The 22976-nt window shown below is 39.8% G+C and overlaps 1 protein-coding gene across 1 annotated transcript; it reads right to left on the bottom strand.

The window, feature by feature from the left end:
• Positions 1–482: 482 nt before the first annotated feature.
• On the bottom strand, positions 483–1238 carry LOC137267643 (protein SON-like). Its single transcript, XM_067802121.1, has one exon. It carries the CDS (start codon positions 1236–1238, stop codon positions 483–485), a length of 756 nt encoding a protein of 251 aa, XP_067658222.1.
• Between the last annotated feature and the right edge of the window lie 21738 nt (positions 1239–22976).

Below are 22976 nucleotides of genomic sequence, written 5' to 3'. Positions count from 1 at the left end.
CACGATGCCATTTAGAAAGCGGTCAAATGCAACATGTCATATTTGGGATTTCACTTTCTTAGTAAAGTACAAATTCTAGTACTTTTCTGGTTGAGTCCCATCCGGTTTCCGAACACGCATCCTCAGAGTCAGGCACCTAATCGCCGGCACACAAAGTCAGCCGCCTAGCCCGCTCAGCCACCGCGACTTCCACAAAAATGAAACGTAGGGCAACTGGTAGCCTAGACTGCGTACGTCGTACCAATCATAATTATTCACCATTTCATTCATCATTCAACAAGTCATCATAATGATTACATTAGGCAGTGAAGATAGATATCCTAATTACATAAACCTATTCTTGCGAACACGTTCTTGAGCTCACCTCTAATTTCACTGAATAAGCTACATCAAAAGTATTATTCATTTATTAGAATTCTGATTGATGTGTGTAATCTCCTTTGAGTATGAGAGATAATGTCAGTGCTATTGAACAAGTATAATCATTCCATTACCTCGGCTCTATTACTGTAGAGTTGTCGACTGATAATGTCAGAGCTGTAGAGTTGTCGACTGATGATGTCAGAGCTGTAGAGTTGTCGACTGATGATGTCAGAGCTGTAGAGTTGTCGACTGATGATGTCAGAGCTGTAGAGTTGTCGACTGATGATGTCAGAGCTGTAGAGTTGTCGACTGATGATGTCAGAGCTGTAGAGTTGTCGACTGATGATGTCAGAGCCGTAGAGTTGTCGACTGATGATGTCAGAGCTGTAGAGTTGTCGACTGATGATGTCATAGCTGTAGAGTTGTCGACTGATGATGTCAGAGCTGTAGAGTTGTCGACTGATGATGTCAGAGCTGTAGAGTTGTCGACTGATGATGTCAGAGCTGTAGAGTTGTCGACTGATGATGTCAGAGCTGTAGAGTTGTCGACTGATGATGTTAGAGCTGTAGAGTTGTCGACTGATGATGTCAGAGCTGTAGAGTTGTCGACTGATGATGTTAGAGCTGTAGAGTTGTCGACTGATGATGTCAGAGCTGTAGAGTTGTCGACTGATGATGTCAGAGCTGTAGAGTTGTCGACTGATGATGTCAGAGCTATAGAGTTGTCGACTGATGATGTCAGAGCTGTAGAGTTGTCGACTGATGATGTCAGAGCTGTAGAGTTGACGACTGATGATGTCGACTGATGATGTCAGAGCTGCAGAGTTGTCGACTGATGATGTCAGAGCTGTAGAGTTGTCGACTGATGATGTCATAGCTGTAGAGTTGACGACTGATGATGCTAGAGAACGCAAAACGGGATTCTAGCGATATCACGGCAGTGGACACCAGACATGAGCTGCACACACTGCATTCATATGGGGAAACGAACCGGGGTCTACCTTGTAACGAAAGAACGCTTTACCCACTGGGCAATCCCATTGTCCACATTAGGTATGAAGAAAGGGTGCACTAAATCATTACTGATCTGATGACACGTGACTAGCAGCCTTCATATGTTTTCTCAAAAGGTTTTATTCTAATATGAATTTAGTTCTATTTTAATGCTGTTTGTCATGAAGGTACACAATCTCATCCTGAAAAGTGACAGCAATCTCTCGGCATAATGTAATACTTCATGTGGTTAATTTTAAAGTTCCATCGAGGAAATTGTAACGTAATCATGGATGGAGAGATAAGGACACGAACCGATATTAGAATGCAAATATAAAGTTTATTCGTTGTTTCATTTTTGTGTTAGTTTTCAGCAATGAAACAGTTTAATCAATTTTGTTCCAAATTGGGAAATTGGATAAAATCAGACACAACTGCCTTTTCGGTCCCTTTTCTGTTCGATCTGTAGTTTATATGTAACACTGTAACTCTTACTGACCTTTAGTTTCATATATAAAGATATATATCTTTCTTTGACAACCGTCATCTCAGTGTCAACTGTATCAAAATTTAATGTCCAATACAGTATTCCCGTTTAACGTTTTTTCCCCAGTCATTGCCTATTACAACTCGTGACAAAACTAATTTCCCTCGTTTACACATGGTTGATTTTTATGGAGAAACGATTTGGTATATAGACAGGTATGACATTTTGTTGCTGGCATTATCGTAAAGAAGACAATAAATGGAAACCATTTCTCATATATCTCATCCTAATATGTTCATGTAGATCTAATCTAATAAAACCGATTGCCTTTCGTTTTTTTCAGTCTAAAGAGTATCATAATACTCTCATCTATCATATTACGTATTTTTAAAGAATCAGGTAAGCAGATGTTCGTCGCAAAGTGACTCGAAATAAGACAAATCCATACAAGAAGAGATGTCTTGAAGGTTCAAGTCCTCCTGGAAAATTTGTAGCACAGAAATTCAACGCAGCATAGAAGTCATGGAGTGTTTGGAGTCACGATGGTTCACGGTTAGGTGAAAATTCCTGCTGTTTGTAACATGCATTTGTAACATCTATTGCATCAGTTTTCCAAACATTTTCCACAAATTTTCTTGGAACAAATGTTTAACTGTGTATTGATCGATTTTTCTGAAGACAATGTCGCTTTAACGTATACATTAGATAGAATAATCTGCCGGGCGAAATCATAGGTCTTACAAAGTTTCATGTTTCCAAGTTGAGGGCACAGAAGCTTTATTCAGGAGTGTTCTCATGAGTTATTGCTAGTCTATTATCAAAGCTGAATCGCGCGCCATTGGGTCTTGTTTTAATACTTTAGAAGAGAGATATACTCTGAACTGTTTCAATGTTGATATTTCAAGCTATGCCAACAATTAATCGTTGTTGGCCTTTGTCAACGCAAAGCAAAACTAAATCCATTTAAAACAGCGGAATTCGACGTTGCAAGTAAAGAAAGAAAAATACGAAATAGAATTCTCATGGTTTTGTGCAAAGGTTTCAATTTGTTACTACATTGTATAAATGCATCGTTCATAACGAGATCACCACAAGGGTGTACTTTAACCATTTGAGTTACAAAGTAGGTTGTTAAGTGTATCAAGTATATTATTTCAATATCTATACTTGTGTTCTGTAAGTTTGAATGACAAACGCTATGTCTTCTTCAACCTCCTTTAGTACAGGTTCAGTATAATGATGAGGACTCTATAATGATGAAGAATAAGGATCATAACTAATTGTGGGGGTATAGATATAACTTGCGCGCTCAGTCTATACTACAGCCTTATCCACGTCTGGGGAATTACGCTGTGTTAAAAACAGGGATAGTCGCTCTTGACAAATTGCATATTACTTACTGGATTGTCTTTCTCGGATGTACCATTCGGTCTTTTGGAGTACAAAAAGTACCCTTGAGTTGAGACTATCATTAAAATGTTGACACAGTTGAGTGTTTATTACGAGAGAGAAGTGCAGAGAGAGGCACAGCCAGGTATTCGAGAAGCACGTCCACAAGTGTCGAGAAAGTTATTCATTCAGAGCAGTGATGCAGTGAAGACTTAGAGCGTTCACAGGCTTGCTTTATTCACACCTCGATAATATGTCTGCTTGATCACATCACCAATTAGTACTCCACCCCTCCTCATACTTGGTCGGGATCTCTACCTGGCAAGTAGCAGTGTCGACTGTAAGAATGTATCATGAACATGTCTTTATGAATGATTATCAACAAATAGTGATGATATGAGGTGTTCTGCAGAAATGGTGAGCTACCATCATCAATACTTGGGAATTGTTCACCTGAAAAGTGATGGTGATGAAAACTGGGAGACATTAACTGATGCACTGATTGAGAATTAAGTACGGAATGTTTGCATGTGACTGCCTTTCATACAAGCGGATTTGGAAACTTACCATACGGCTTGAACAATGCTTGATAATGGTTGATGAAAATAGTTGGTTATGTAATAGTTGGTTATGTGATAGTTGCTTGTGTATTGGAATCCAACACTTCATCAGTGCCGGATGTACACACGTTTCTGCAGAATACCAACTCATTCACACATTAAATTCCAGATAGAAAGGAAAAAAATCGCACAACACCTTTAAGTCAGACTGAAGTATAGGCCAGGATACACTAAGAGTACTATATGCTAATCAGGTAACCATTCATTTGAAGTTTATTGCCACAGGCAATGTTTCTCCCAATCTATGTCACCAAAGGTAACGTTCTGACGTTCTTTTATCGTATCAAACATATTCTTAAGGAATGGGTTTCAGCTGTCTGTAACAATATAGCTGCCATACTGTACTTGTAGCTAGACTATTTTCAAACTGCTATGCATAGAAAATATCTGTTTGATATAATTATCAATCAATCAGTTCCAAACGTTTCGAAAATTCTATACTTCAGTTTTCCTTATAAACTTAGATATTTATTCGGCACGAGCATCGGGGTTGAATACATGTATCCTGAACACCCACACTCATTTGTCAGAGAGAGTTGTATAACTGCGATAACCATCAGTTAGATGTATGATTCAAGGCCAAACTGCGCGCTTAATGGTAGCACACAAACGATGACCACAATGACGCACAGAAACGTCGAACGGCTGGTGCAGAGTTACCGTTAACGTCCGAATATCTTGCGTTAGTGATGACACCTGTCCTTGATGGATTAAAAACAGAAAGAGTGAAATGATACACTCCACACACGCAAATACATCAGTCTGTGCAACTGTGTTTGAAGCATAGACAACAGTGATAGATACTGGATGCCTCACACCAATCTTGATGTATATCCTGCGAGAATGCAGACATTCCTTATTTGAGAACCGGATTCATTCTGTGACCTGCGTCGGGGAATATGGGAGTCTCTGTTCTCTGTTCTCACAGGAAAAGTTACTTGCAGATCTATTTCTAAATGTCAAAACAGTTATCATCGTTTCTCAAATGTGCATTAAATGTTTAAGGACAGAAAGATGTTGATTGAAGCCGATTGACGGAAAGGTTTTGTCTCTTTCAAATTTGCAGATGCAACAAAGAAAAGAAAAAAAAACGACAAACAGAAAAACAGAACATAAAAAAAAAATAGAAAACAATAAAAAACGTAGTCAACCCGAGACAAAATTCAAATTTGCGATGGCAACAAAGAAAAGAAAACCAGAAAAAAAACAGGGCAAAGCAGCCCCCCACCCCACCAAGTAAAACAAAATTCATTAAAAAAAAATAAAACAAACAAACAAAGAGAGGTACGATTTAATATAACGATAGCATGGCCACCCCTTCCCTAACCCGTTTGATTTAACTAAAGAGTTGAAAACAACTGTGAAGTATGGTCTCCTCGTAATGCTGAAATCAAGCGTCTAGTTATCTTATGTATGGTACACATGTCCGTTTTGGTAAGATTTCTTATACGAATGGCAAGTGTTTGTCCATGAAGCACTGAGGCTTACATAGATAACCAGGATGTCACTTCCTCATTGCCGCTGTACCTGACGATGTAGTCTGCACTGTTTCAATGTTAAGATATTGAAGATCGGCAAAAAATAGATTAACTCTTGCAAGGAAGGACAGACGTCTGTTTGCAGTTATATGAAGTTGGACAGTGTGTGAATGGATGTGTACATGTATATTATATTCAGCAGAATCGAAACTGGACTTAATGTGTGACAAGCGACCTGGTTAAAAGCATTCAGTTTTTCACAACAGTATTGTGAATCATGTTAAATGTGTTGCTGTATAGATCTTAACAGCGTGTTTAGCATGTTTTAATTTATTGTGACCAGAAAACATTGATTTAGTTTTGTGAATATGAAACCAAAATGTCTGACCATGGACCTCAAAAGGCAACCGCTTCGACTCTAGTGCACATAGGAATAAATATTCCACCATTTACAACACCAGTCCACAAACAGGTTCAGTAATCGTAACAAATTTTCATTTGGTACAGACAGGGAATCGTGAGTTACGGATCTTCAGACTGCTACGTGACCAATCGTTAATTAGGCCTTCATCAATGTTTACAACTGACTGACTGACACAGATTAGTGTGTTACGTCCGGTACCTGTTGAACATAACTCACTATGAAGACACAATGGAACTTTTGCAGTTAATCTGACATGATGAATGTCGAATGAGTCTTTAATTACTCACCAACAACAAACTAGGGATATAACGTTATTGTTGCTTTGCCAGTGTGAGTTAGGAGTAGGAACACTATCAGGGAATTTGCAAGGATAACATTATTAACATACGTAGTGGTGTTGTTGGCACGTTAGTCCACAATCAATGGTACTCATCAATTACATTACTCAGTTAGTGTTGCTGGGGCACTTTTGTTAATCTGATGAACTGGGTATTTTATTACAAAATGTTTAGTTGGAGAAGAATCAACCGTATTTCTGGGCGTTGATTGGGATCGAGAGGAAAATTGGATTTAATTATATATTCTATTGTGTGGATAAGGGAAATTACATTTTCGAAGTTCTTAGGTAATACGTTGACAAAACGTTAACCGATTTGTTGGAACGAGCTGCTAGGACCTACCGATTATTTGTCACGATTGAATGAATGGTGTAAGCTCAACTCCTTGGCTTTGAACAGAAGTAATTCACATGGGACAGAAAAAGCTATGAAATGTCAACTGATGACAAAAAGATCCTTTCAGTCAAAGCATTTAACAAATGTGATGTCGGATACAGTACATTGTATTACGTCGAGTTCCCTGTCAACATTTAAAACTGATTGTATAGTATTAAACTTCTCGTAATATCAGAAAGTTGTGTTATACTTTCCATAACCACGTGCTGGTTGTTTCTATTCTTGTACAAATGTGTTACACGATGACTGTTTCTATGTTTAACACTTAAACTATTTCATTCAATGTCCATATTTCGACCAAAATATTTGTTAACTGTAATCATGAAAATACAGAAGTGGCAATAACAAAGTAACTTAATCTATAGTTTGATTCACTGCATCCCACCAAGGTGTTACAAATGCATTGGTACTTTTTTCGGTTGAGTCCCATGCGGGATTCGAACCCGCATTAGTAAAGTACAAATTCTAGTACTTTTTTCGGTTGAGTCTTATCCGGGTTCGAATCCCATCCGGGTTCGAATCCCGGATGGGACTCAACCGAAAAAAGTACTAGAATTTGTACTTTACTAAGAAAGTGAAATCCCAAATATGACATATGTTGCATTTGACCACTTTCTAAATGGCATCGTGTAATCATAGCTTTCGGCCGTGGGAGCCGTGCCAATTTACACTCATCAGAGGAGTACACAAAGTACGCAGTCTAGACTACCAGTTGTCCGACTTTCATTTTTGTGGAAGTCGCGGTGGCTGAGCGGGCTAGGCGGCTGACTTTGTGTGCTGGCGATTAGGTGCCTGACTCTGAGGGTGCGGGTTCGAATCCCGGATGGGACTCAACCGAAAAAAGTACTAGAATTTGTACTTTACTAAGAAAGTGAAATCCCAAATATGACATATGTTGAAATCGTGAACGTTCATGTGCCTCCGTTTTTGCATCAACATGGTCCAGGTTTGCATTTTCAACAGGATAGTGCCAGAAACCACATTGCAAATGTTGTTCGTGATTTCCTTGTCCAGAACAATGTGAAAGTGTTGCCGTGGCCAGCCGGATCCTCTGATGTTTTGCCCATAGAACACGTGTGGGACGAAATGGAACGGCGATTACGACGTCAACAGCCAACGCTCACAACGTTACGGGAACTCCGTCAAGCACTTCCACGGATATGGAATGACATCCACCATGACTTCCTCAGAAGTTTGGGGGGCTCTATGAGGCGCAGATGTCAAGCATGCATTGCAACACGTGGTGGACATACACCTTACTGAACTTGTGATTTCGGTTTATGACCCCTGTCATGTTCAGTACCCGTTTTCACTCCTTAAAGGTTCACAAAGTATCGGTCCACTCATGTCGAAGGCATGTCAAGTCACCCAGCTGATCATGTAATCCAACTATTTAGACTCAATACATTTTGTCTATCTTTGTAATGTGTTTGTCGTTGGTCACAGTAACTTTTGCCTCTTAGTATATTATCCATCTCAACTCCCTGGGGATCATACAGTTCTTGCAGCCACTAGGCTCACTGAGATAATGTGAGTGACTTTTCCATCAATTTCAGGTACCTATTCTAAATATTTAAGCACAACTGCATTAAAATGTGTGATGAATTAAAGATGTGACAGATAAATATATGACAGGACAGATAATGACAGAATGTTACTAAAGGAATAGAACCGCATAAAGCTCAGTATCGGTACCAGCGACATTGACTTAACTCCAATAAACCCCGAAAACTTCCAATGTTATATTGTATCCATAGTTCCGAAAAAAAACCCACACACAATGCCAATATCCCGTCTAAAAGACCATACTGCTTTCTTCAATCAACTAAGGGCATACTAGTATTTATGTGAAACAAATTAATTTCGTCTTGAAGTTTTGCAGATTCTGAATCAGTTATTCCAGACAATGCCATTACACTTATTACATTATATATTTCGACATTATTTCTTGGATCCTTGTCATTTACATGTCAAAAGATCCAAATACACCAAAAGACGAGAACAAATTAGAACCGTCACCAAAAGGTTATTCAAAGCATTAGTCTAATTCACATCAATTCCTGCAGCCATTTTATTAGAGAAATATACATCGTCCGAGCAAAAGAATACTCAGACCTGACTCTGGTGTGAACTATCTCATTCTTCCCGGAAAAAGCACCGTACGCAAACACACAACATGGGAAAAGAGCAATTGGTCAAATAATTTCAGATGTCAGGAGAACAATTTCTATGTTCTGACATTCTTGTGTTCCTTCCGAAATTCCTTGGCAGTTTATATGTACTCTTAAATGAAGTGTTTGCCCGCCCATTAAGCGAATCACTTCTTTCCCTGTGGCACGACATGAGGAAAATAATATGGTTGTGTTATAAACTGAAGAAGATGAACACTGCCATAAAAGCTTCACTCGCCTCTACGTATGTTATGAACCATTAGGAAAATCAATACATTACTTCCACAAACACACTTTTCCAATGTAAAATAGTTCTTGTGAGCAGAAACCAGTGTGACAAGGCAGAAGTATTGCTGAGACGACGATGTAACTCGTTGACAGTCGGTTGGTTGCTGTTTGAACCCCGCACACAGCAATGTTCCAGCTATATGACGGCGGTCTGTTGCCAAAACGTTTGTCAAATATTTCTTAGGTGGAAAGGATTTTGTCGTTTGTATTTACATCACTATAAACGTTTTGAGGTATTATTTTGGAGTAAATACTCCGCTAATGTCAGATAGTGTACTTAGATTTCTTAACAGTTAACTGAGATTCCATTCAGTTTTAACAAGTATTTAACAAGTAAACAAAGCCTCTGGGAAGAAATTCACAACGTGCAATCACATTTTCTTGTCCGAGGTGTAAATGGTAAATTGCAAATAGACATTTTCTTCCACCATTAAAGAAATGATTACAATTATTTAAGATTTAATTCAGATGCTTGTCTTTCGTAACTGTCGATTCCATGAACAGATTAAACTGAATACTTTGGATGACATCATCCATCTTGCACAAAGATTCATGCTTCCAGGTTGAGGGTACAGAGGTTGTACTCAGTAGTGTTCAGAGTTCCTCGGCCACGAGGTGTTGTTTTAATACTCGAGGGGACAAATACTGTTTCAGTGTAGGTTTTCCAGCTAGACCAACATTTAATCACTGTCAACTATTGGTGAAAGAAAACAAAACAGCGGATTAGATGTTGATTGTTGGGCAAACAAACTCATTTCGCCCGTGCTCTCATGGTCTTGTGCTGCGTATTCAACAGGACCCGAAAGTGCGCCACAATACTTCTATTGGACATAAGTCTATTCCCTTTGACAAACAACGTTTCACACCTTGTCGAATGGTTTCATGGTTATGAGCTGGCGGTAAGGAACCAATAAACCTCGCAGGATTCCGATCTAATCATCCCCAAATGGGCTAACTATTATGACTGTCAAGAATTGTGACAGTCAAACATGGTTGTGCACTTGGTCCAGTCTAGTGAAGTTACATTTAGCACTGGCGCAATTTGGAACTAAAACTAGTTGTTGATATTAGGTATCGGAAGTAAGCTGGGCCCCGTTTCACGTATCTCAGTCGGTGCTCGCAAAGTTAAGCAGGAATGAGCTTAGTACCGGAAGCAGCACCTCGGCGAAACTCTCAGGCCCTGTCAGAAAGTACATTGCACAAATGCACGAGCATTGTGCATGAATAAATAGGCCCAATGAACAATGTAATCATACTGGGGCCGTTCAACAAAAATATTTTAAAACTCTTGGTACTCCAAACAAACTGAACTGGACCTACCTTACGTCAACTTCCTGGACTCTTAGCCGATTCTCCCGAAATGCTGAATGGTCTGAGGTTCCTTCCAGACTTGACATTCCTTCTTTGAGACACAGTCTGTGTGACATTCGTTTAGAACGTGGTTTGAAATGCCAAATATCTCATATGATATGAACTGGCAAGATCGTGCAGACAATGCTGAATCAGTGCGTGGCTGAGCGCCATTACGCAATGTTCCGGATACTGACAACTCTTCTTGTACAAGTGTTATAGTCATGTGTCGCATGAAGGTTATTTCCCAAACATAAATCATCCGATTCGCTCTCATGTTCTTCCTCGGGACAATAAACCTGTCTGAATTATAGCGAATGTAAATTCGATGTCGAACGTTCTGCACGGACTACTTTCAGTCGGGAAACTGGTTGGAAAAGCTCGTGCTCCTTGTTCCTTAACTGTACAGCTACTTGCACGTGCGAAAGGCGCCTCGTGCAATGACATCGCTTCCCTGGTGTATCATCCGTTATATCGTACATAACTGTATGGAAACACACGTACATTTTGATTCAGTACAATGTGATTTCGACAGTTTCTCAGATTGGTTGAATGTTGCTAATGCTTGAAGCAGTAACATTCCAGCTATATGGTTGCTAAAACTTGAGTCTGGACTGGTAAATCCACTGATCAACATCAATGGCATCGATCTATGCAATGGGGTCACGGTGACATCTTACATGTGACATGTGATTTATGAGTTGATAAGCTAAGTCTGTAGTCAAGACAACCAATTGTGTGGTTTCCAGCACAAAAATACAGCTGAATGGGTTAGGCGGCTGACTTTGTGCGCTGGCGATAAGGTGCCTGACTCCGAAGGCCCAGGATGGGACTCAACCCAACAAAACTACTAGAATCTGTACTTTACTACGAAAGTGTCCCCAATTAACATTTTCTAAAATGAATTGTGCATTCAGATGCTTGTTCAGATCCAGGACCCGTGAAGGCCCCGGGGTAGACTAGGCCTTCAGCAACCCATGCTTACGGTAAGAGGCGACTAACGTTATCGGGTGGTCAGACTCGCTGTCTTGGTTGACACATGTCATCGGTTCCCAAGCTCGGATCGAAACTCATGTTGTTGATCACTGGATTGTCTGGTCCAGATTCGATTATTTACAGACCGCCACCATATAGCTAGGATATTGCTGAGTGCGGCGTAAAACTAAACTTACTCACTCACTCACTCAGATCCAGACTCTTGACTGAAATACTGAGTGCTGTGTTACACAACAGACGCTGTATGTAGAATTTAGATCACATGGACAGAAAGCAAACGAAACACCGTCATGTGCACGAATGCCGTTTGTTTCTGCATGTTATGTCTGATAATGTTATGTGCATATGTAGCATTGGAGTACATGCATGTACATTTTTGTGCATTAGGCCTTAATCTCAATACGCACCCACCTTTCCCCCAACCGGATGGCCTCTCGCGACAGAACATAAACAATATGATCGTTCAGTTTGGACAGATCTGTTGGTTAGCGAGCTAATGTTTTTACTAAACAAATCGTTTCGGGTTGGAACTTGCAGTGTATGGGACTGTTACTGAAAGACTGAATTGCAGACCAAATTACCTGTCAACATTAATCTGTATCTACAAAACTGTATCTAGGAAACTGTAAGACCTATGTGTAGTTTTGAAATTGTTTGTGATGCAGACAATGAAATCATTACTGGTATGTCATTTTTAGCAATGTTATAGGATGACTGTAAAATCTGGATAGATGCAAATGTTAATTAAATCGGCAATCTTGTCGACGTTCTTGCCTGAAATCTTAGTGCCTCGAAAGTAATCCTTCAAATCCCCATGTGGTTGGATGAAACACATAACGTTGGTATTTGTATGTCAACACATACGTATCTGTTCGTGGGTATCTACAATGAAGTTAACAGCAACAAGAAACATATGGCTCAAAATGGCGTTAATTCTCATCCTTCGGGTACTTAGAAAAATGTGATTTTTATGGCTTCTCATTCTTTATGTACGTGCAGTAAACTGCGGTTATAACAAAACTTAAAGGAACCACTAATTTAGTTTGTTATGCCTGTTTCGACTTCAGACAGAGTTGATAAAAACGTGTGTCTGCAATGATTTATAACTTAATGTCGACGTCAACGCCTCGTAAAGTTATTAGTGCTGTATTTTTAACTCTAAACATTTTATAGATAGAACACCTGCACTTCAAAGGCCACAGCCACCTGCACTTCAAAAGCCACAACCTAATCACTAGTTCACTTTTACAGACATAAATTCCAGTCATTTGAATTTATACATCGTGTTGCAATTACTATTCCGATCACTGTTTTACAATACCCCCTGTGTACTAATTGATACTTTATGTGTGTCTATCTATATTGATGCTCTAAAACTTCAGATATGGATATGGCCACTGCAATATAAAATTTCAACTCAGATTTGACAAAGCTTTGGAGTTCAGCGTGTACATTTATCTTGGTGCTTTGAAAAACACTTCTTTGATATCTGGGCCTCATTTGCAATAGTTCCAGTTTGAGAAAATAATTCTTAAAGATTTGTTTCCTTTGCATTTTCGCAAGAATAACAGTGTTTTTGTAACCCACACTCCTGTCGGAGAAGAATAATTGAGATTCAAGAACTTTAAATGTTTTAGGTGAAAATAGACAGTCGGGCGAGATAATTGGAACCTTTCAATTTGATTCTTTAATGTAACATGACTGATTTAGGTTTACATATTAACGAAGCACATTTCAATTAAGTTGGACTATGGAATACGAGCACATCATAGTGCGGAATTGCACCTCTCTGCCATTAGGGAATCATTGGTTTTGGACTAGAAGGAATGGATGGAACTTTCCCAAAATGGTCTCCGACACGAGGTAGCCAAGTGGTTAAAGCATTGGATCATCATGTCGAAGTCCCTAGTTTGATTCCGCCTCCATTTCCGGTGTTCTTCCATGAAATATTGTTAAATTCACCGTAACATCATACTCACTCACTCCCATGATGGTCTACCGCTATCGTACGAAGTCCCGAGTTTGATTCCACCCTCATTTCTGGTTTTCCTGGCTGAAATATTGTTGACAAACTCATAAAAGCAGCATAAATTCACACTTACTCATTGTTCCACGCATCTACAATAAATTAGTCACATCACGGATCCGATGAGTCAGCATATTATGGTGTACGGCGTGGGGTAGCTAAGTGGTTAAAATATTGGATCGTCATGTAGAAGTCCCGAGTTTGATTTCGCCTCTATTTCCGATGTTCTTCGCTGAAATATTGCTAACATCAGCGTAAAATCATACTCACTCTCAAGACGGTCTACCGCTATCGTGCGGCCTTTTACAGAAACCTACAATAAATAAGTCACATTATGGTTCCCATGAGTCAACATAAATCGTTGCTAATGGGCAAATACCCATGACCAGTTTCCCATATCTCACCATTGTGAAGCATATTTTACTTACGAAACTGCTGCGCTCTAACCCATGCAAACAATGCTCTACATGAAAAAGGACAGAATATCATTCTTTTCAGGCTTTGTAATCATCCAAACCCTTACGCGTTTTACGAGACCGGCTGTACACGTTGTGGCATTTTATGTCCGGATGACCAGGCGAGTATTTCAGCAAAGTGCATCATTGGATTCTTTCTTATATCAATATACCACGTGCAGCCTTGAGAACATGAAAGGGAATAAGATATTGTTCTGTCTAATTAGAAAATAAACGGTTCCAGGGGAAAAAGGGGATTTTGTTCGTGAAAGAACCAATACAGCCTCTTCACCAGATAAATCAGCCACTTTGCGGACAAAGAAGTATCAGGTTCAGGTATGCAGAAAACGTAATCCATTTGACTCCCACGAACACTCTCAATTACTATTGTTACGAGTGTGTATTTTTCTGTATATTTTGCTATTAATTCAGTAATAATTATTATTGGGTCACAATGTTTAGTGTTTTGAATGATATATAATAATGGGTCACATTGCGTATAACAGATGATCCGCATTTTTAGGATTCAGGTTTTCTGGGAATTATCTGCCCTTGACTCCCTATTTGTTTACTTCCGGGAGGTTATCCTGGGACATTCTACAGTGTTGGTGATGGCTGTAGGTGCTCGTACTTCCGGGAAACGACTGAAAGTATATATATGGGCTAGTTGCTGTGTTGTGAGCGACACAGATTGACACATTCACATTCATTCACTGGAGTATATCATCATCAATCTGCCAACGCCTGAAACTGCTGTCAGACCGCTCGCCGTGTTACGACTCTTTCTCTCCCGCACTAAGACCTTTGGTGAGTTTGCTATACAATATATTTTGTGTCCCATTGCCTTAGATTTTGTCTCACTTGTATTGTATTTGAAATAGATATTGTGATACTGACTTGTGACTTTGTATATCTTGCTCTCATTGCCTTAATACAGTATCTGAATATTTAAAACTTGTCTTTGTTCTGTTTTACTGGTTCACAGGGGGTATCTTACACCTTCTGGCACACCACATTCTTAACCGTAACACTATCAATCTGTAAAATCTATGCCGTTCAACGTTGTGCATTGAATAAACGACTTGGTATCGTTTGTTAAGACTGTTTCAAATAACGTAAGCGAGTAAGTTGGGTTTTACGCCGCTTTTAATATTACCCAGCAATATCACGAAGGGGATTTTTATTTTTGTCATGGGATAAGAACAACTTCCTCATAAAATATCAAATTCCAAAATGGCTGACTTATACAACATATGTATCATGGCCTGAATAAGAGCACAAGGCTCGGATCAAAGGAAAGAGGAATACTTTGACATATTCATAAAAAATAATATATAGATGGTACTGATAATCAGTCTTCTGTCATCATTTGTTCTACTGATAACATTAAGCTGTGAAGATAGATATCTTAATTATATGAACCAATTCTTGCAAACACGTTCTTGACCTCACTGCTTATTTCAATAAATTATCTACATCATTCGCAAATCAGAATTCTGACTGATATTTGTAATCTCCAAGAAAGATAATGCCAATAATATTGGACAAATATACTCATTCCGTTACCTGCGCTCAATTAACATAGCGTTAAATATTGATAATGTCCCAAAAGAGATTTCAGCAATATCAGGGCAGTGGACACCAGAAATGGGCCTCGTACATTTCACTTACGTGGGAAACTGAAGCTGGGTCGCCCACGTGACGAGCGAATGCTTTATCCACGAGGCTACCTCACCGTTCACATTGTGTATAAAGGAAGGCTACATTTAATCAGGATACATCTGAAAACACGTTTCAAGTGACTATCATCTCAGGGTATATACACAATCTCAGCTTGTATCATGACGGTTTGTAAAGGGCAGCATGACAAGAGGCCCTCTTCGATGAAAATGAGCTGTATTTGAACGATTTCTGGTTGTCTGATTCGAACCTCACCCTCTTGTAACCTGATGAAATTTACCGCACTTAGATTTGAGCATGATTTTCTTGAGTCTGCTTTCGAGTCAATTGACGCAGTACTCTTGTCGTTGACCTGGGTCTCCATGAACGGCATCGATGTTTATTATTATGAGTCTGTTTGACCCTGTGCCGTTGTCTGTTGATCACAAACTGTAAAACATCGGACATATTTCAGTACTTCCCTTTTAGCAACGTTCCAGCACATCACGACGGGGTACACAGGAAGAAGGCTTCACTCATTGTAATCATTGGGGTTAATAAAATCCGGATCTTCATCGTGACTAGCAAACCCTTTAACCAGCAGGCTACACCACTGCCAAGAAAATACCACTTGTTTGATAAGCAGAATCAGACAGATCCACAGACATGAAAAAAAAACCGTCCTCGAGGATATCAAGTCAAAGATGACATACCATGCATGAAGATGTATGGCGCTTCTGTGCACTCCAAGATTGAAGTATAGGCCTTGATTCGGTACTACCTTTTACAGGCACAAACATTCTTGCATATGACTGTAATTTGTTGTCAGCACTTTTTTTTGTTCTCATATTTGGTACTTGCAATTACGTTTTCATGATCGCGTACTTTTAATAGAGCATGTCAACACAAATACTTAGGTTTTAGAACTGTATGAAAACATCGTATATTATCTGGATGAGTAATAACGAATTATAACTTTTTTTATTAAATGTCATTTTTTATACTTACCTGGTAAAAAGCCAACATTGCCCACTTGAGTGGCGCTTAATCAAATTCTCTCATAACACAGTCTACACAAAGTATAAATGCGAGGTCAACATTCGGGCGGTAGGTCACCCAGGTCACGAGATGACCTGTACCCGTCATTCCCTTACCCAGCGAGGCAGTTAATAAAACCTTCAGGAAGTGAGGCTGGATGGGAACTCCCGATTGCTGGCTTTCTCCCAGGTAAGTATAAAAAATGACATTTAATAAAAAATGTTATATTTTTTACATACTTATCAGGTAAGAATGCCAACATTGCCCAGAATGACACAGAGGCGGAGGGCTGAGCGCATGGACGCTAGACCTCGCCCGTGCGTCTTTACGTAAAGAAGAACCAAGACACCCTGAGGGGAGCGACCCTGATGGTCAGGTCCTGGGCGGGCGTCAGGAGGCCCAGTATCCGCTGCCACTGCCTGAGGGACAGGGACTGTGATAGTGCACGAGTTATTAGGGGCACTAGCCACGACCTTCGAACCGAAAGTCCACCTTCCCCGTCCGCTTCCTAGGAGTGGACTGGTACTCTGGAGGACCTAACTGATGCTTGCAGGCCGAAGAGAAGAGCAGGAATAGGAGACAGAAACGCTCCCCTCTGGCATATTCCTAATGGGGTCCGACTCAAGTTCAGACTGAGAGTCGAACTCTTCTGCCTCTTTCGTGCGGAGGCAGAAAGGAGGCACCGATCGTCTGGATGACGCTGAAGAAACGGGCAAACCTGTGGAAGGCGCCACCTTCTCCCGGTGAGACTCCCTCTCACTCTTCTTAAGTACTGCCAGGTACTGACGGAAGTCCCGCTCAGATAGAACCTCACACTCTGCGCAAATGTTATTCGTGGCGCAGGGGCTTTGCAAAGCCTACACAAGGTATGAGGGTCCCACTTACCCGACTTCCGAGTACCGCAGTGAGTGCAGGAGGAGGCGAATACCATGGTGGAGGGGTGACGTCCGTTTAAGCTCCGAAGAGAGACCCGTCACAGGCGAAGGGTTCGATCAGATGGAAGGTTTGCCTATCCTTCCTCCTCACTCCGCACAGGGGGTGGAGGGAACACAGAAGAAACGCCTAACGAAGGGTCCACCTAGGCGGAGGGTCCGTTTGCACAGAGGAGAGTGTGCGTGTGTGTGTGTGTGGGGGGGCGATAAAGGGAACCAATAAAGGGTCCGCCCCGGGGAAGGGGTTACCTGTCACCCGTCTCTCTGCACAGAAGCGGAGGGGTTCAATACCCAAGAGGACGGACGGAGGGTCTGCCCAGGCAAAGGTTTCGCCTGTCCTCCGCCTCTCCGTGAAGGAGGAAGGTTCGCCTATCCCGCCTATCCACTAGTGAGCAACGTGTAAGGCCGACAAGGGCTCGAGCGCACAAGCCACACAAACAAGAACAACAACACGCGAGAATTAAAGAGTAATCTTCCTAGTCGCAGGTAACTTTAAAAGCACCCGAAACCGACTAGAAGAGAGATAGTAGAAAGAGAGAAAAATGCAAGAAACAACATACACTACTTTATTCACTCGCACAAGATAGAGCAGCCAAGCAACACGTCCTGACTCGCTCGTCTCAGTAAGGGAATGACGGGTACAGGTCATCTCGTGACCTGGGTGACCTACCGCCGGTATGTTGACCTCGAGCCTCTACGTTGTGTAGACTGTGTTATAAGAGAAATTGATTCAGTGCCACTCAAGTGGGCAATGTTGGCTTTCTTACCTGATAAGTACGTAAAAAATATAATATTTATATAATTCAGTTCATTATTCTTGTAATAAACACCTCACAAAAATTAAGCAACAGGTATTTTCAGTGTAATACCATTATCAATCAGCGACTTTTTCTGGCATGTTTTTGAAAGGCAAATATTCAAAGAATACATAACCTTTAGTGAATGTCAAACTGATTTATCTGATAACATTGATAACATCACCCGAACATGACCACTGTCAGAAACACTATGCAAAATAAGTGGCATGAATGCACGGCACATTTCACACACGCAGTGTGATTGGTTGAAACCCACCTGTAACCCTCGGATACAAGCGCGTTGTGTATGGGTGATACCCGTCTGTGGATGATAATGTCATAAAAGGAGTTGAAATGATGCTGTTTATATCAACAACATCACACATATGGACTGGTCTTCAAGGTCACCTGATCTTAATCCCACTAAATATGCTTAGGACGTTGTTGAAGTCGTGTTTACAGTCTCCGTTTTCACCCCAGACTCTGGGTGAACAGGCGTTACAGACAGGATAGCAGAACATTCCACAACAGCAACTTTAAAGGCTCATCTGGTCAATTAAAAGACGTTTAGGAGCTTGTAATCAGTGCTCATGATGGTCATGCGCGTTACTGGCCTCTGCTTCACTGTCCAAACCTGACGAACTTCTATGTTCACATTTTGCACCACCAATGCAGCACATTTTACTCAGTTTCAAGGGTACATGTGATGATTGTAAGGCTAGTATTGCTCAATATCATTTTAATTCATTTTGCTAATCATGTATACATATGCGCCACTTTCCTATTGCATCATTCCATTAATTGTATTAATTTCAATGAAAGAAAATGTAGTGAAACTAAATATTTATGTTGTCTGACTTTTCAGGAAGAGTACATTTAGTGTAAACACCACTGCCGCGCACGTATCAGTCGAAAAATGACTATGTAGTCAAACGATGTGCATCTTACAAGTCCAAGAAGAATTGAACCGATCCTTGTTACTAACAGGAATAATGTGAGTAGCGTTTCTGAATTATCAAGCTTTAATAATGGTAGAAATAAAGACACTCTGGTACCCCGCGATGTCCTTGGCAGACATGGGTCTTCCTTACGTAACCCCCGACTGAGTAATATGCTCTCATTCTACTTGTGTATTTGACAGCGATATGCACATAGTGAAGTCTGGACATAACAAACCTCTTATTTATGTCAACTATGTGTTGCCAAAACTCATGTTTACTCCAAGGGAATCATATCAAGTTCAAATATCGATACATGACGAATCTTCAATGTTTGATATGCCATTATTCTGTAATATTGTACCATCAAGCATGTTTTACATTCTTAACACATAACCTTGTTCAAATACACAAAATAACTCACAGATGACATGTGTTTCCCTGGTGCACGCCAGAGCGCAAACATCAATTCCGTTAATCGCATCTTGGGTTATGTCATATAAGAAACAGTCAGTAAGACTGAAATGGTTTATAGCTAGCAAAAGCAACGTTATTCAAAGCAGTGGTGAACATCAACTCCTGTGCTGCAGCCATATCATTAGATATAACATATAATCATAATTCGTTCCCAAAAAAGCACCGTCCAGGAGGCACACAACATATGATCAGAGCAATTGGTCGATTAACTTACCCAATTTCTACTTTCTGACATTTGTGTGTTCATTAGAGTTCCATGACAGAATAAATGTTTTCTGAAGTCATGTGTGTAAACAAACATTAAGGAATCACGTCTTTTGCGTGTGAACACGCCACGACAAAAGATAAGTGGTTTTGTAATGATGTCCTGAAGATGACCACGGTATCTGTCATGAAAGTTCCCCTCGTTTCAGTGTGTCCCGTGAATCGTTCGCAAATGTGTACATATTCAACACATGTACGCTGACCTTACTTAAAAGAATTCTCTGATGAACACCTTTTGTAAAGATATAGGTGAATATGTTTGTAAATTATAGTGGCGATAGTGATACAAGTGGGAAATTAACACAGAAACACACTGGGCGATTGCTGGATAATAAACTGAAGACAGGTCGACACTGAAAAGACTTAAGGACTGCTGGTTAACTGACTCATGATAGTCGACACAGGCAAAAAAACCATAAAACAAAAAAACAAAAACAAAAAAACCAAAAAAAAAACCCCAAAGAAAACAACAAAACAGAACAAAACAAAAAGTAACATCAACATAAAAAAACCCAAAACAAAGAAAAAAATCAAAACCAAAACAAAAGCAAACAAACAAACATACAAAAAAAAAGACAACAAAAAAACAAAAAACAAAAAAAAAGAAACCCGCCCACCCAAAAAAACCCCCCAAACAACAAAAACCAACCAACCAAACATTTGAACACTGCTGGTTAAATGCATTAATGACAACTGTCTATCAAGAAGATGTCATGCAGAAAATGGCGAAGCGTAAAGTCGTCGTGACATTTATGAAGAAGGAAGAGGTGGCCTAAAAATAGATAATTTGTATACAAAATGAAATGACTGTCTTTTACATGCCAGCATCTAAACTGTAGATGACCTAGATCAGTCTTTCAACAATGCCAAATGATAAATGAATGAACATGTTACTTGTTGATGCACATTATTGTATCCTAACAGTGGGTGCTTTGCACTCGATTGCATTAAAACCAGATTGACCTCAAAGTGAGCGAAGTCAAACAAACGATCAAATGGATAAAATACACAGATCGAACGTTGAACAAATAATGTAGAGTATAAATTATACATTAATAAACCTTTTCACGCTTTTTCATGCATTGCTTTTGTGAGCATTACGGGGATTCAGCTTACTGTGCCATTTTTCAAATCATTTTCCAGTTATCAATATGAGATATATGTTGAGCTTTGCAAATGAGTAAAGATGAAGGGACCAGTGTGATACATTATCATGGTTTGTAACGCATACTCAAACGGCGGAAGGAATTAGCACCTATCTTTCAGAAAATATTTTAATGCAAACGATATGAAACAGAAATATACTGAAATAAGCATTGCAACTGATATTCAAAGATTGAATATGCATGTCATGAACTATTCGTCTGATCATTCTGTTATGAGAGTGTGTTTTCTGTAATTTGTATTATTATTCGTTAAGTGATAGTTATTCCTGAGTCACAATGTTTAGAGCTTTGTGTGATAATTATTATGGGTCACAGTTCCTATCACGGTATTGACATTTTAACGGCACGCCTTTTAAGATAGCGCCTTAGAGTTGTCTCCCCTTAGGCGTTGTATGAGTATGTGTTTTTGACTGTTGATAAACACGAACGAAGGTTCCATACATCGCTGGAATGCTCAAGAAGCAGTGTATATAAAGCCTAGTTTCACACATGGACGTACCCACAGAGAAATACAGGAGTTGTGTCATCGTTCGACCTTTCTACATCTGTCTGCCTCTTCGTCTGGTTATCAACAGTTGAACTGTTCCTCACTGTAAACCAAGACTTTGGTGAGTTGATATTGTATTTGTGACCCATAACGTTAGGTTTGACACAGCTGCATTGTACTAGAAACCTGATGGTGGATCTTTGTATCTTGCTCTTGTCTGTGTTATATTTTGCTGGGTCTGATGGGATTTCTTATACCTATTGTCACGGCAAATTATTAATCGTAACAATTCTTAAATCCACTACGCAGTTGTTATGTCGGAATGAAAATATATTCAGATGTTGCATGGGTATAAATATTCCTACAATGACAGCCACTATATATACTTCGCAAAGTTTTTTCAAAACGATTTATACGAATATGAGTTTAGTCTGTCTTAAATGTTGTTTGATATGAAGATAAAAATCGCATCCTGAGAAATAGAAGGACACGAGCTAGTTAGAATGCAATTTTGAGGAAACGCACTTGCCTATGCTGAGACCACATTTATCACATTTATCCGTTCGCTGTGTCATCTTTATGATAGGTTTTCAGCTATAAAACCGTTAATCAAATTTGTTCAAACATGGGAAATTGGATAAAATCACACACTGCCTTTCGGATCCCTTTTCCATTAGATTTGTAGTTTTTATGTAAACTTGTAATCTTGCATGGTTGTCGCTGACCTTTAGTTCCATATATCCTGTGTACAAACAAAATGTAAGAACACCCTAAAATGTGATAGTCATGTATAAACTTTAACGTGGTGAAGTCATTGATACTCAAAGGTAAATGCAACTTTTGTGTGCTTTTTAGGCACTTTAAATGTAGAACATGCAGTGAAGCAATTGATTTCATATTCGTTTGAGTTCGAGTGACGTAAAACAAAGTCAAAAACAGCAAAATAAAAGGGTGCTGAAACACATCAGCACAATGTTCGATTCAAAGACCCAAGGCAAACTTGTGGCAACGTTTCCTGTAATAGAAGCTACGGACAGTATTGAACCTTTGTTTGTAGTATAAAGGCACTTCTTTAGTTGGCCACCGTCATTTGTGTCCATTGTGTCATATCACCACTACACTATTCCATACGTTTTTTTCCAGTCATTGTACACAGGTATTGGATATTACAATTCGTGACAAACCAGTTTCAAGTGTGTGGACATGGTTGATTGTTTATGGCGAAATGACTTGGCATGACATTTTGTTGCTGGTATTATCGTAAAGACAATGCAAAGTGTTCCTCGTATTCCTAGTGTGCTCACGTGGATCTAAGCTAATGCAACCAATTCCTTTCGTTCAAACAGACCAAACAGTATTATAAGACTCTGATCCATTATACGATGGATTATGTTTTAAAATCAACTAGGCACCTGTTTGTCTCACAGTGACTGGAAATGAGACA

This window comes from Haliotis asinina, chromosome 16, assembly GCF_037392515.1.
Source record: "Haliotis asinina isolate JCU_RB_2024 chromosome 16, JCU_Hal_asi_v2, whole genome shotgun sequence".
NCBI classification, from domain to species: domain Eukaryota; kingdom Metazoa; phylum Mollusca; class Gastropoda; order Lepetellida; family Haliotidae; genus Haliotis; species Haliotis asinina.
The sequence above is the reverse complement of the archived record's forward strand: the minus strand, read 5'-3'. Positions and strand labels throughout refer to the sequence as shown.

Excerpts from the sequence above, each read along its gene's own strand:
- LOC137267643 (XM_067802121.1), bottom strand. The coding sequence starts at position 1,238 with ATGACATCATCAGTCGACAACTCTACAGCTCTGACATCATCAGTCGAC.